General features: G+C 62.5%; 1 protein-coding gene across 5 annotated transcripts; it reads left to right on the top strand.

Annotated features, from left to right (window-relative positions):
* Positions 1-11,047, top strand: TONSL (tonsoku like, DNA repair protein). Of its 5 annotated transcripts, none has more exons than XM_055432160.2 (26): positions 1-82; positions 183-278; positions 428-570; positions 1,104-1,287; positions 1,635-1,764; positions 1,987-2,158; positions 2,232-2,346; positions 2,867-3,012; positions 3,092-3,244; positions 3,401-3,526; positions 3,646-3,826; positions 4,213-4,292; positions 4,393-4,482; positions 4,718-4,790; positions 4,877-5,040; positions 5,122-5,245; positions 5,360-6,102; positions 6,223-6,299; positions 6,643-6,793; positions 6,876-6,954; positions 7,307-7,608; positions 7,754-7,925; positions 8,531-8,706; positions 9,102-9,175; positions 9,446-9,579; positions 10,776-11,046. In XM_055432160.2, exons 1-26 carry the CDS (start codon positions 58-60, stop codon positions 10,967-10,969), a joined length of 4,104 nt encoding a protein of 1,367 aa, XP_055288135.1. In that variant the 5' UTR covers positions 1-57; the 3' UTR covers positions 10,970-11,046. The 5 variants fall into 5 exon arrangements, 4 of the variants coding, with proteins under 4 accessions (XP_055288135.1, XP_055288134.1, XP_088700661.1 ...); XM_055432159.2 differs by having other exon boundaries at positions 5,360-6,117; XM_088844535.1 differs by having other exon boundaries at positions 4,877-5,245; positions 5,360-6,117; positions 10,776-11,047.
* The last annotated feature ends 1,423 nt before the right edge of the window (positions 11,048-12,470 follow it).

Genomic DNA, 12,470 nt, shown 5'->3' with positions numbered 1-12,470 from the left:
CCGCCGCGCCAGCAGAGAGCGCGGGAAGTCCGGAACCCGGGGCGAGGCGAGTGCAGGATGAACCTGGAGCGCGAGCTTCGCCGTGAGTCCAGAGAAAAGCGCCCGAGCGCGGGGGCTGGAGACGGCCCTGGCCCTCCCGAGCGGAGAGGCTCAGCGCTCAGGCCTCGTCCCTCTCTCTGCAGAGCTGAGCAAGGCCAAAGCTAAGGCCCAGAGGAGCGGCCAGCTGCGGGAGGAGGCCTCCGTCTGCCACCAGCTAGGGGAGCTCCTAGCTAGCCATGGTGTGTGGGGTGGGGTAGGGGCCGTAGGGGCCCGGGACAGGGAGGACCCGGGGCGGGGGCTTCCTGAGTACCGGCCGGCCGCCGTCCTACTGGCATTGCCGCCCCTGGCCCACTGCCAAGTCTGACTGAAGCCCGTCCCGCCCTCCCAGGCTGCTACGCGGAGGCACTGCGAGAGCACCAGCAAGAACTGCAGCTCCTGGAGACCACCGACGACGCCCTGGGCTGCGCCGTGGCCCACCGCAAGATCGGAGAACGGCTGGCGGAGATGGAGGACTACTCGGCTGCCCTACAGGTGGGCGGAGACCGGCCCGCCCCCACGCTGGCCACAGTCAACTCTCCGGGGTTCTCATCTCCTGGGGGCAGAGCCGGCCGGGTCTCTGCCGTCCAGGCCTCTGACTGGAGGGAAGAGGGGGACATGTGCGATGCGGCTTAAGCTTCAGAGAGCCCTGCACCAGCAGTGGTCACCTGGTCCGTGAATGCACACACCACAGCCTATCTTGGGAGCGTGGTTCCAGAAACCACTGATTGAACGTGTTACTGGAGCTGAAATCACCGGGGGCTGGCTGGGTGGGATTCCAGACCTTTTATCCACACAGAGCTGCCCTGGCTTCTGTGTTCCCGCAGCACCAATGACTCCCAGTCTGTCTCTTCTCGCATGACTGGCTAGTTAGCACATGGTGCCACCGTCCCCACAGGCAGCGCTTGGCATAGAGAAAACAGTGTGTGTGCAGCCTGGCTTCGGCCTGCACCTGGGCGCTTGGGGGACATGTGGGGCTTGCTTGCAGTAGGGGTTGGCTCACAGCGGCCATTCTTCTGTGCCCCCAGCACCAGCACCGCTACCTGGAGCTGGCATGTGCCCTCTCCAACCACGTTGAGCAGCAGAGGGCCTGGGCCACCATTGGCCGCACCCACCTGGACATCTATGACCACGACCAGTCCCAGGACGACTTGCAGCAGGCGCAGGATGCCTTCGAGAAAAGCTTGGCTATCCTGGACGAGAAGCTGCAGGGTGACTGCCCTTGGGCCTGGCCCTCCCCCACTGTGGCCTCCTGTGTTCTGCAGGGAGAAGAGGCCACAGCCTCCCTGCTCATGTGGCGGGTCCCCTGTCTAGGTTCCTCCCTTTGTGAGACTGATACTGGCTCTCAGAAGCCCCCCCCCCGCCCCCACTTTGCGGCCCTGCAAAGCCTGTGCTCCTCCTGACTCCTGACCTCGGATCTGGCTGCCTTTGCTCTATTCCCTTCACTATCTGCAGCAGAACCCCTGGCACCTATAGGGAGAGGCTAGAGGAGGGTCAGGGAGAGGCCGGAGACCCCGAATGGGGGTTGGACACTGAGTGTCTGCAGGGGCGTCTTCCAGGTTCACTGCCCAAGCGAGAGCTGAGTGAGATGAGGACCCGAATCTATCTCAACCTGGGCCTCACCTGCGAGAGCCTGCAGCAGGTGGCCCTGTGCAGTGCCTACTTCAAGAAGAGCATCTTCCTGGCCGAGTAAGGCCCTGCCAGGACCCAGGGGGAGCTGGCTTCCTGCCCCTGGAGGAAGTGGCCAGGGCGAGGGCAGCCAGCTGGCTTACCCCTGCACCCCGTCAGTCTCCTGGGAGCAGAGGCTTGGCTTGACTCTGTGGGGCTGGATCCCTCGGTAGGGTCAGTGGGTGCCTGCTCTGCTGTCCGTGTGCAGGAGCCCCGGGCACCGACAGCCCCGTCCCCCCACAGGCAGAATCACCTGTATGAAGACCTGTTTCGAGCCCGCTACAACCTGGGGGCCATCCACTGGCGGCGGGGACAGCACTCGCAGGCCATGCGCTGTCTGGAAGGGGCGCGGGAGTGCGCACGCATCCTGAAGCAGGGCTTCCTGGAGAGCGAGTGCTGCCTGCTGCTCTCGCAGGTGCCCTGGGCTTGGCCCTTGGGTGGGCTTGGGCCTTCAGGGGCCTGCGGACTTACCTTCCCTTGCCCTCCAGGTCCTCCTAGACCTCGGGGATTTCCTGGCTGCCAAAAGAGCCTTGAAGAAGGCCTATCGGCTCGGCTCCCAGAAGCCTTTGCAGAAAGCTTCAGTCTGCCGGACACTGAAGTATGGTGAGCCTCGGAGGGGCCCCGGGGACTTGACCCCCCAAGACAGGGTAGGGAGGGCTCCTTCCTTCAGCAGAGGAGGCCTGGGCATGCGTCCTTGGGGAGGGGGCATCGTCGTGAGGGGCCCGTCCCCCCACTTCCTGTTAGGGGTCTCACTGTTCTCTGAGCCTCCATTCAGCAAGGAGTATAGGAGGCACACCTATACTGGTGTGGTCAGGAGGCTGGTGTCTGCTCACAAGCCAGCATCTTCACTGGCAGACCCGAGACAAAAGCTGCCCCGCTTAACGGCAGGAGTATGGCATAGTGGGACTGATAAGTGACCTGGTGTTCTCCATTGGTAAGTAATGGTCACCAGGGCCCCAGCCTGCATTCGTGCCACAGGCCAGTCCCTACCCTGTGCTGACCTTAGTTGGTTCTCTTGCTGCGACCCCACGAGGTAGCCCTTCCTTCCACCCCCTTACTGGGGGTGAGCGGAGGCTGGGTCAGGCCTGGGCCGGCCATCCCTGCATAAGGTTCTTTCTGGCAGTGCTGGCAGTGGTCCAGCTGCAGCAGCGACTGGAGGAGTCCGAGGAGAGTGACCCCGAGGTTGCCATGGGCATCTGTGAGCAGCTGGGGGATCTGTTCTCCAAGGCAGGCGACTTTCCCAAGGCCGCTGCGGCCTACCAGAAGCAGGTGTGCACCAGGCGGATGTGGCGGATGGCAGGGGCTACGGGGGGTGGCACAGCCTGGCCTCACTGCAGCTGCCCCCCAGCTGCGCTTTGCGGAGCTGCTCAGCAAGCCGGGGCCCGAGCTGGCCGTCATCCACGTGTCCCTGGCTGCCACCCTGGGGGACATGAAGGACCACCGCCAGGCCGTGCACCACTACGAAGCGGAACTGAGGCTGCAGGGGGGCAACCCCCTGGAGGTGAGCGGCCACAGCCCCGTCCTGCCCAAGGCTCCATCGCAGGGCCGCCACCCTTGGGGGTAGGCGCTGGGGGGCCTTGCACCCCCAGGGCAGCCACCTTCCAGCTCGTGTTTGGGAGCAGGGGCTGCAACCGTCAAATTCGTGCTTCTCCTCCAGGAGGCTAAGACCTGGTTGAACATCGCGCTATCCCGTGAGGAGGCTGGCGACACCTACGAGGTGCTGGCACCGTGCTTCCAGAATTCTCTTGGCTGCGCCCAGCTGGCTGGGCAGCCCCAGCTGCAGGTGGGGAGCTCCCGCCCACCCACGCTGGGATCCCGCACACAGCTTCCCCGGAGCCTGACCATCCGTGGCCGTGGCCCTGTCTCGCCTGCGGCCCTGAACTGAGTTCCCCCTCTCCTCAGAGGCAGATCTTGCGGCACCTCCATGCTGCACAGCTGAGGCTGCAGCCCCAGGAGGCCCCCGGCACTGAAGCCAGGCTGCAGGAACTGCGAGTGGCTGGAGACGAGGATGAGGGGGACGGGGAGGAGGAGGAGGACGACGACGTGGCTCTGGAGGCCACGGAGCTGGAGCTCTCCGAGAGTGGTGAGGCTTGCTCCCTGGCGCCTGCTTGGGGCGGCTGGGGCCAGCTCACGGGCTTCTGACTCCTGAGGAGGGAAAAGCTGGGCACCCAGCAGGTGAAAGAGGGACACTGTCCACTAGGCATTTGGGTGAGAGGAACCCACAGTGGAGAAGCGGGTGGTGGGAGGGCGGGCGCCCTGGAGGCAGTGGCGCTGGGCAGGCACACGCGGGTGTCGTGCAGCGGAGGACACCTGAGCCCCAGGTCAGCTGCTCTCACCGAGAGCGGGACCCGGGAAAGAAACAGCAGAGGTCTGGGGCTGGGGGAGACTGACCCACAGAGCAGTCTCAGCTCGGGAGGCCCCGGCGCAGGGACCAGCTCACGTGGGGCGTTGGGCTTGGCTCTGCTACAGAGGATGAAGCTGACACATCCCTGCTGCTGGAGGAGGATGAGGAGCTACGAGGCTGCCTGGGCCGGCAGAGGGTGAACAAGGTGAGGATCGCAGGCTGAGGACAGTGGTGACGCCTTTCCGTGGTCACTGGTGCCATCCGGCCCCTCACGCTTCTGCCCCCACCCTGGGCTGTGCCCACAGTGGAGCCGGCGAAATGACGTGGGAGAGACACTGCTGCACCGAGCCTGCATCGAGGGCCAGCTGGGCCGCGTTCAAGACCTGGTGAGGCAGGTAGGCACCCCCTGCAGGCTGGGCCGTCTCCCCAGGGAACAGGGCAGGGCTTGAGGGCCAGAGCCAGAACTGGGGACCCTGTCCCTCCTGGTGGGGAGCATCTCCTTCTGCTGTGATCTGGGCCAGGCCAGGCTGAGGGGTGTGCCCGTGGCACCCTCTGCAGGCTTCAATGTTGCGGAAAGGGTAGGCTGGTGGGGGCACTCCGGGCCAGACTCCTTCCTGTTCTTGGTCACAGGGCCACCCCCTAAACCCTCGGGACTACTGTGGCTGGACGCCCCTGCACGAGGCCTGCAACTATGGGCACCTGGGTGAGCATGGGATGGGGGTTCTGGCCTGTGATGGGGAGAGGGAATGGGTCCCTCCCAGAAGAGTCAGCTCATGCGCCTGTCCACAGACATCGTGCATTTCCTGCTGGACCACGGGGCTGCGGTGGATGACCCAGGCGGCCAGGGCTGTGATGGCATCACACCCCTGCATGATGCCCTCAATTGTGGCCACTTTGAGGTAGCTGAGCTGCTCATCGAGCGAGGAGCATCTGTCACCCTCCGCACCAGGAAGGTGAGTGGACGCAGGCCAGGTGGGCATGGGCAGCGGTGGGTGGAGCTACTGCTACCAGCCCTGCCCAACTGGTACCCCCAGGGCCACAGCCCTCTGGAGACACTGCAGCAGTGGGTGAAGCTGTACGGCAAGGATCTGGACAGTGAGACGCAGGAGAAGGCGGCTACCATGGGAAGGCTGCTCCAAGCAGCCTCCTTGGGTCGAGGTAAGCAGGGCCTCCTCTACCCCTGGGGATTCCGCTCCTTAGCCTAAGAGTCTTGGTCCCGGGGTGGCGGTCATGTGCCAGGCACTGTCTCACAAGAGATTGCTCTCTCCGCAGCTCCCCACAGCTCCCAGGCTCTGCAGACCCTCCCAAGTAACCATCTGTTTGACCCTGAGACCTCTCCTCCTTCAAGTCCTTGCCCAGGAACCCCAGAGATCTGTGAAGCCAGCAGCAGAGTGTCCCAGGGGTTGGCAGTGTCCACTGTGGCCAGACTTCGAAAGAGCAGGCACAAAGTGGCCAGCAGTAGCAGCTCAGAGGGCGAGGACAGCGCCGGCCCATCCCAGCCCACCCAGAAGAGGCCCCGACACTCTGGCCCATCACTGCAGACCAAGGCCCCAATGCCGGGGCCCGCCAGCGATAGGGAGGCAGCCACAACGAGTGCCGGCTGGGCAGCCTACCGGGCGGCCATCCGCGGAGTGGGCAGTGCCCAGACCTGCCGGCTGGGCCCCAGTCCACTGCGAGGGCCCGGCAAGACCCCCATCCCCCAAGTGGCACTCATCCCTAAGGAGGAGTGCTTGGCTGGGGACTGGCTGGAGGAAGACTTCCTGATGAGCCCCGGTCACCGGGGCCGCCGCCCAGCCCACTCCCAGAGCAGTGGGGACGGCAGCAGACATCATGCCTCCAGCCCAGGCAGCGACATGGCACGCAGGTCCCGGGCTCAGGCCCAGCAGAGCCGACTGCCCCATCTCGAGAGTCGGAGCACGCCAGTCAGAGCAGACAGAGCCGACAGCCCAGCCACAGAGCCCGCACGGAGCTCCGACGTCCCCAGGGTCGTGGCGCCCGCTGGAGAAAACCCCACAGTAGGCCAGCTCCCGGTGGGTGCTCATGCCTGGAGCAGAGTGCTGCCCAGGCTGCGGGAGAGGACGGGCAGGGTCCTGTCTCTCCCAGCTCAGCCCCTTCTTCCCTGCCCCCACCCCTAGGGTCAGGTCCTGCCCCCTCCCATCCGAGTCCGAGTTCGAGTTCAGGACAACCTCTTTCTCATTCCCGTGCCACACCGGTAAGGTGTCTCCTTCCGGCGCCCAGCGTGCTGTGCCTCTGTGTTCTCCGTGCAGGGGGTGGTGCCAGGGGCAGTAGAGGGCCCTCGATGTCGAGATGAGACGCGTGATGAGAGCCCTTCTGGCCCCATCCCTCGCCCTTGGGGGACTGCTAGCGGGGAGGTGCCGATAGGCACGGGCTCAGGAAGGCCCCGAGTGGTCCTGGGATCCCTAGGAGTGGCCCGGAGGTGCTCCAGTGTGCACGTTGCAGGCGGGCAGGATGAGAGGGAGGAGCTGCTCACCCCCAGGTGGCAGGACAGGAACCTGGCCAGGTCCGGTACTCAGCCCGTGCCTGTGCCCACACAGGGAGGCCCACTCCGTGGCCTGGCTGGCTGAGCAGGCCGCCCAGCGTCACTACCAGGCCTCTGGGCTGCTGCCTCGGCTCTCCCTCCAAAAAGAGGGGGCCCTACTGGCCCCTCAAGACCCCATCCCTGATGTGCTGCAGAGTAATGAGGAGGTGAGTGGCCTTAGCCAGGGCCCTGAGCTGGGGCTGTCCTCTAGGACTAGGGTCAGGGCCGCTCACCACTGCTGCCCGCCAGGTGTTGGCTGAGGTGACTTCGTGGGACCTGCCTCCACTGAGGGACCGCTACCGCCGGGCCTGCCAGAGCCTGGAGCAAGGTAAGGGTCCAGAGAGCCCTGCGGAGGCCTGGGCAGGGAACTTGGCCAGGCCCACGGCCTTCAGTCCCAGGACCCCAGGCATTGACCAGGGTCCACCCGCCATACCTGGCCTCAGGGTGTCCTCCCCTACCTAGCAGCCCCCTAGCATGTAGGTCGTGGGGGCGGGAGATGGCCCTGTCTGAAGATGGGTTAGCACCACCCACGCTGACTCTGCATAATGCCTCGGGGGCCCTGGGAGGTGCCCTGCAGCTCATGCTGGAGTGGGGGGGTGGGGTGCTGCCTGACTGGCCACCGCTGACTCCCAGGGCAGGACAGGCGGAACCTGTCCTGGTGACACCACATCCCTCCCCAGGGGAGCACCAGCAGGTGCTGCAGGCCATGGAGCACCAGGGTTCAGCCCCCGCATTCAGCGCCTGCTCCCTGGCACTGCGCCAGGCTCAGCTTACGCCGCTGTTGCGGGCCCTGAAGCTGCACTCGGCACTCCGGGAGCTTCGCCTGTCCGGGAACCGGTTGGGGGATGGGTGTGTTGCTGAGCTGCTGGCCACCCTGGACACCGTTCCCGGCCTGACCCTCCTCAACCTGTCCTCTAACCACCTGGGCCCTGAAGGCCTGCGCCAGCTTGCTGCGGGCCTCCTGGGGCAGACCACCTTGCAAGTAAGAGGTGTGGGGAACAGCGGGCAGCATCTGAGTGTCCACATCCAGCCCATCCCTGGTGGGGAGGTGCGGTTGAGAGCACTGGCCAGCTCCCAGATTCAGGTGGCGAACACCAGACCCTCTGGGGGCCCTGTGTCTCCCACAGAACTTGGAAGAGCTGGACTTGAGCATGAACCCCCTCGGGGATGGCTGTGGCCAGGCCCTGGCCTCCATCCTGCGGGCCTGCCCTGTGCTTTGCACCCTGCACCTCCAGGCCTGTGGCTTTAGCCCCAGCTTCTTCCTGAGCCATCAGGCAGCCCTGGGCAGCGCCTTCCAAGGTGAGCTGTGGGCACTTCAACTCCCCGGCCCCAGGGGTTCAGAGAGCCTCAAACCAGGGCATCAGTTCGGCTCTCAGAAGCACTTGGGTGGACATGGGGGTGGCTTGCCTGGCCTGGGAAGCACCCCAGGACCCAGACCCAGTCCCAGCTACACTGCAGCCCCAGCCCCGTTGCTCCCCAGCTCATGATTCTCCCTGCAATCCCAGCACCAAGGCGGGAAATAGCATCCTCCAGGGGGTTTTCCCCAGAGGCCTGAGCTAGGAAGTGGGGCTCAACTGGGAGCACAGCAGAGGGAAGGAGGGGCTGGGACTTGGGTGGTAGATGGGTTGCCCCTATCCACCCCTGCCCCACTATGCATGGGTATCCCAGTCTTGGGGCCACCCTGTCATGAGTAGGGACAGGTCGGGTACCCCGAAGTGCTGGGAAGAAACTGAACTCAGGAGTCTGGTGCTGCCCTCTCCCCAGCATGAGACCCTGGGCCAGAGACCTCGTTTCCCAGTGCACAGAACCTCGGAGATAATGACAGCTTCCCGAGGGTCACAGGGTGTCTGGGCCAAGGCCTGGGGGTGGGGAGGAACCTGATGGAGATTCTGACCTTCATATAGATACCAAGTGCCTGAAGACACTGTCCCTGTCCTACAATGGCCTGGGCCCCACTGCCCTGGGCCAGGTCCTGGGGAGCCTGCCGGCCCACAGTCTCCTGCGCCTAGAGCTGAGCTCTGTGGCCACTGGCAAGAGTGACCTAGGCCTCACAGAGCCCGTGGTTCGCTACCTGAGCCAGGTATGCATTCAAGGGGGCACTAAGCCAGAGGCACCTTGACCCCCAGGGGGTCAGGGTCACCCCCTGCCTGGGGGTGGGGGAGCTGGGAAAGGGTACAAGTTGGGAGAGAACAGGGGTGGGGAACGCTTTCTATAGACCCACTTGCCTTGGGTTCCAAGGTCCTGGCCAACAGGAAAGGCACCTGGATGGGGCGGGTCTCCTGAGATCACTCTGTGGTGTGCCAAGTATGACCCACTCTTCTGGGTAGAAGCATTTCCTTACAGCCTGCAGACTTGGGGGGAAGCCGCCCCCTCTGGCCTCGGGGGTCAGACAGGCTTCACCCCATCATTCCCAAGGGGTGGGGTGGTGTCTGGCCCTGGGGGCAGGGAGGGCAGCTGTCCCTCTCTGTTGTCTAGGAAGGCTGTGTCCTGGAGCACCTGAGCCTGTCGGCAAACCACCTGGGTGATGCAGATGTGAGGGCTCTGAGCAGGTAACGCCGCCATTACCCTGCGGGTCTGGTTTCATACCTGGGCGCCTGGGGAGGCTGGGGCCTCATGACCTGCCTCCCTCGGGCTCTCACATCCCTCTGCTGGGTCCTCTCCTATCACCCATGTCCCACAGCCCATGCCAGGACCACTGCTCCGTGACCTCCCGCTTCAGTGGCTCTCAGGAGTGTCTGGTGCATCCCGAGCCGTGGGGTCACCTGGGGCAGCTCCCCCTCATGACGGAAACTGACCCCCAGGCTTCTGTCCTGTCTCAGATGTCTTCCTCTCTGCCCCTCACTGGTCTCGCTGGACCTGTCTGCCAACCCTGAGGTCAGCGGTGCTGGCCTGGAGGAGCTCCTCTCTACCCTCCAAAAGCGGCCCCAAGGCCTCAGCTTCCTGGGCCTGTCAGGTAAGCTCTGGGTGTGGCGGCTGCACCTGCCCAACTGGAGCTGATGACACAGCCCCTGCTCGGGGACCTGCCTGAGGCCCAGGCGCCTCCTCTGAAGGGGCCATGCTGCCACTAGCCAGGCTGCAGGGCGGAGCGGGGGCCTCTGGGTGCTCAAGTGGAGGATAGTGCCCAGCATACCCAGAGGCAGGTGTGAACCTCACCTCTCAAACCACAGGGCGGGAGGAGCGTGGGCCTCTGCCTCCAGCCTGCTCAGCCTGACCCTCAAGACCGTGGCTGGGGAACCCACTGCCGCAGGGACTTTTTTGTTCCTGTTGTCCAGGGGAGGGAGGGGAGGTCAGCCTAGAGTGGCAGTACCTGCCTCCGAGGGACCCTCCCGCTTCTGGCCAGGGCGCCCTGACCATACCGTCTAGGCCTGTGGCCTGACTTAGGTGGTTCTCTGGCCACACCTGTTGCAGGACCCCGTCTTGAGAACGACCCCAGGGAGGTGCATTTGGTGAACTGGCACGTCCTGCTGGGGCTGGGGGCAGGGAAGACCAGACTTGGCCCTCCAGGAGAACCAGGGCTGGGAGTGGGTGTGCACACTGGGGACCCCTGGGTTCTTCCTGCTCCTCGCCCCCTGCCGCACAGGGCCAGGCTGGTTCCTCCAGGAACGCCCTCCTGAAGGGAGGCTGGTAGGCGACCTACCCTCACTCAGCTTTGGGGCCGCTACCTGCACATCTGGCTTCCGGGTACCTGCATGCTGTCACCAAGCCTCCTGCTGGGTACTCTGTGGTCTGTGAGGATTGAGCACTGGCAGTTCAGTGTCGTGAGACTCCCAAGAAGCCACGCTGGGTCCATCTTATGGACAGAGACATCATCAGACACTGTCAGAGACGCAGATGTGAATGCAGTGTCTCCTATAGCCGACCTCCCTCCTGCCTGACCACTGGCTGTGGGAGGGGTCTGCAGTCCTAGGCAGCCTCTGGGAGAGCACCCTCCATCCTCGAGAATGATCTGGCCTCTCCTGGGCTTCGCTCATGCCCCTCACTGCAGCCCTTGGGGCCTCAGGGGAAGTGTGTATCATCCCTAGGGCCACGCTGGTAAAGAGAAAAGTCCTATGAGACCCAAGACAAAACCCACTGGCTCCCGTGGGGCTCCTCCCACTGCATCCTACCAGGAGCAGCTCCCCAAGGCTGACTTCTGCCTCCCCTCTGCAGGCTGTGCTGTCCAGGGCCCCCTGGGCCTGGACCTCTGGGACAAGGTTGTGGCGCAGCTGCAGGAGCTGCAACTGTGTACCAGACGTCTCTCTGCTGAGGACCGGGATGCCCTGCACCAGCTGCTGCCCAGCCAGCTGGGCCCCAAAGTGTGCACCCTGGACCGGGGCCCCAAGCTCTTCTTCAGGCACCTCTGACTGGCCAGCCCCATGGTGTGCCCTCCCTTTCTCTAATAAAGAAGCCACTGCTGCCTCCACTCCTCTCTGCTGCTGCTCCTTGGAAGGCAAGTGGGAGGTGGAAGGCAGGGTTGTGAAGCTTAGAGCCCTCAGGAACTGAGGATGTTACTGGAGCAGGTTCGTCGGCCCAGGAAACAGCGAGCCAAAACCCAGAGACACCAAGGTTTGCAGCAGAGGAAGGATTTATTCACAAGCAACCAAGTGAGGTGATGGGAGGACCGGTCTCATATTTGCTTTCTCAAAGGCAAGGGGCTTGCGACGTTACAGAATAAAGAAGCAGGTTGGGGGAATTCCCTGGTGGTCCAGTGATTAGGACTTTGCACTTCACTGCCAGTGGCCTAGGTTCGATCCCTGGTAGGGGAACTAAGATCCCACAAGCCTCAGTGTCCCCCCAAAAAAGCACGATTATTTTAGGTGTGGGGAGAGAACTTTGGAGGCAGGGAAGAGGTGAGATCATCTGTTCTGCAGAGGCACATCTGAATTACTTGCTTCTTCATGGGACACGTTAAAAATGGTGGCACATGATGGGGTGGAGCTCTGAAGGCAAGAGGTCATTCACTGGATGCCGGAGCAGGGCCAGTTTTAGCGTCGGACATGCAAGCTTTTGTATCAGCAATTAAAGCAAGCTCGATCCGTGAAGACAGGTTGCAAATGGAGAGCCTGAGGGAAGGGCTACCCACTCCAGTATTCTGGCCTGGAGAATTCCATGGGCTGTATATAGTCCGAGGGGCGGCAAACCTTCACACAGTTAATTTGCAGTGTTACTTCAGTTTCATATATGTATGTATGCACATTCTTTTTCAGATTCTTTTCCATTATAGGTTATTACAAGAGACTGACTACAATTCCCCACAGTATACAGTAGGTCCTTGTTTACCGCAGGGTTCTTAACAAGCGGTAAGACAAGCTCTAAGGCTTCTGTTCTGAAAGAGATGGGAATCCCAGACCACCTGACCTGCCTCTTGAGAAACCTGTATGCAGGTCAGGAAGCAACAGTCAGAACTGTACATGGAACAACAGACTGGTTCCAAATAGGAAAAGGAGTGCGTCAAGGCTGTATATTGTCACCTTGCTTATTTAACTTATATGCAGAGTACATCATGAGGAACGCTGGGCTGGAAGAAGCACAAGCTGGAATCAAGATTGCTGGGAGAAATATTAATAATCTCAGATATGCAGATGACACTACCCTTATGGCAGAAAGTGAAGAGGAACTCAAAAGCCTCTTGATGAAAGTGAAAGAGGAGAGTGAAAAGGTTGGCTTGAAGCTCAACATTCAGAAAACAAAGATCATGGCATCTGGTCCCATCACTTCATGGGAAATAGATGGAAAAACAGTGGAAACAGTGTCAGACTATTTTTTTGGGCTCCAAAATCACTGCGGATGCTGATTGCAGCCATGAAATTAAAAGACGCTTACTCCTTGGAAGGAAAGTTATGACCAACCTTGATAATATATTAA

Source organism: Moschus berezovskii, chromosome 16, assembly GCF_049115385.1.
Source record: "Moschus berezovskii isolate FMDL1 chromosome 16, NW_MosBer_1.0, whole genome shotgun sequence".
In the NCBI taxonomy this organism is placed as follows: Eukaryota; Metazoa; Chordata; class Mammalia; order Artiodactyla; family Moschidae; genus Moschus; species Moschus berezovskii.
Note: the sequence above shows the minus strand (reverse complement) of the source record. Positions and strands in the feature narration are given on the sequence as shown.

Coding starts and splice junctions, on each gene's coding strand:
- TONSL (XM_088844535.1), top strand. CDS start 58: ATGAACCTGGAGCGCGAGCTTCGCC. Junction 571..1,103: donor ACTACTCGGCTGCCCTACAG/GTGGGCGGAGAC, acceptor CTGTGCCCCCAG/CACCAGCACCGCTACCTGGA. Junction 3,827..4,212: donor GCTGGAGCTCTCCGAGAGTG/GTGAGGCTTGCT, acceptor GCTCTGCTACAG/AGGATGAAGCTGACACATCC.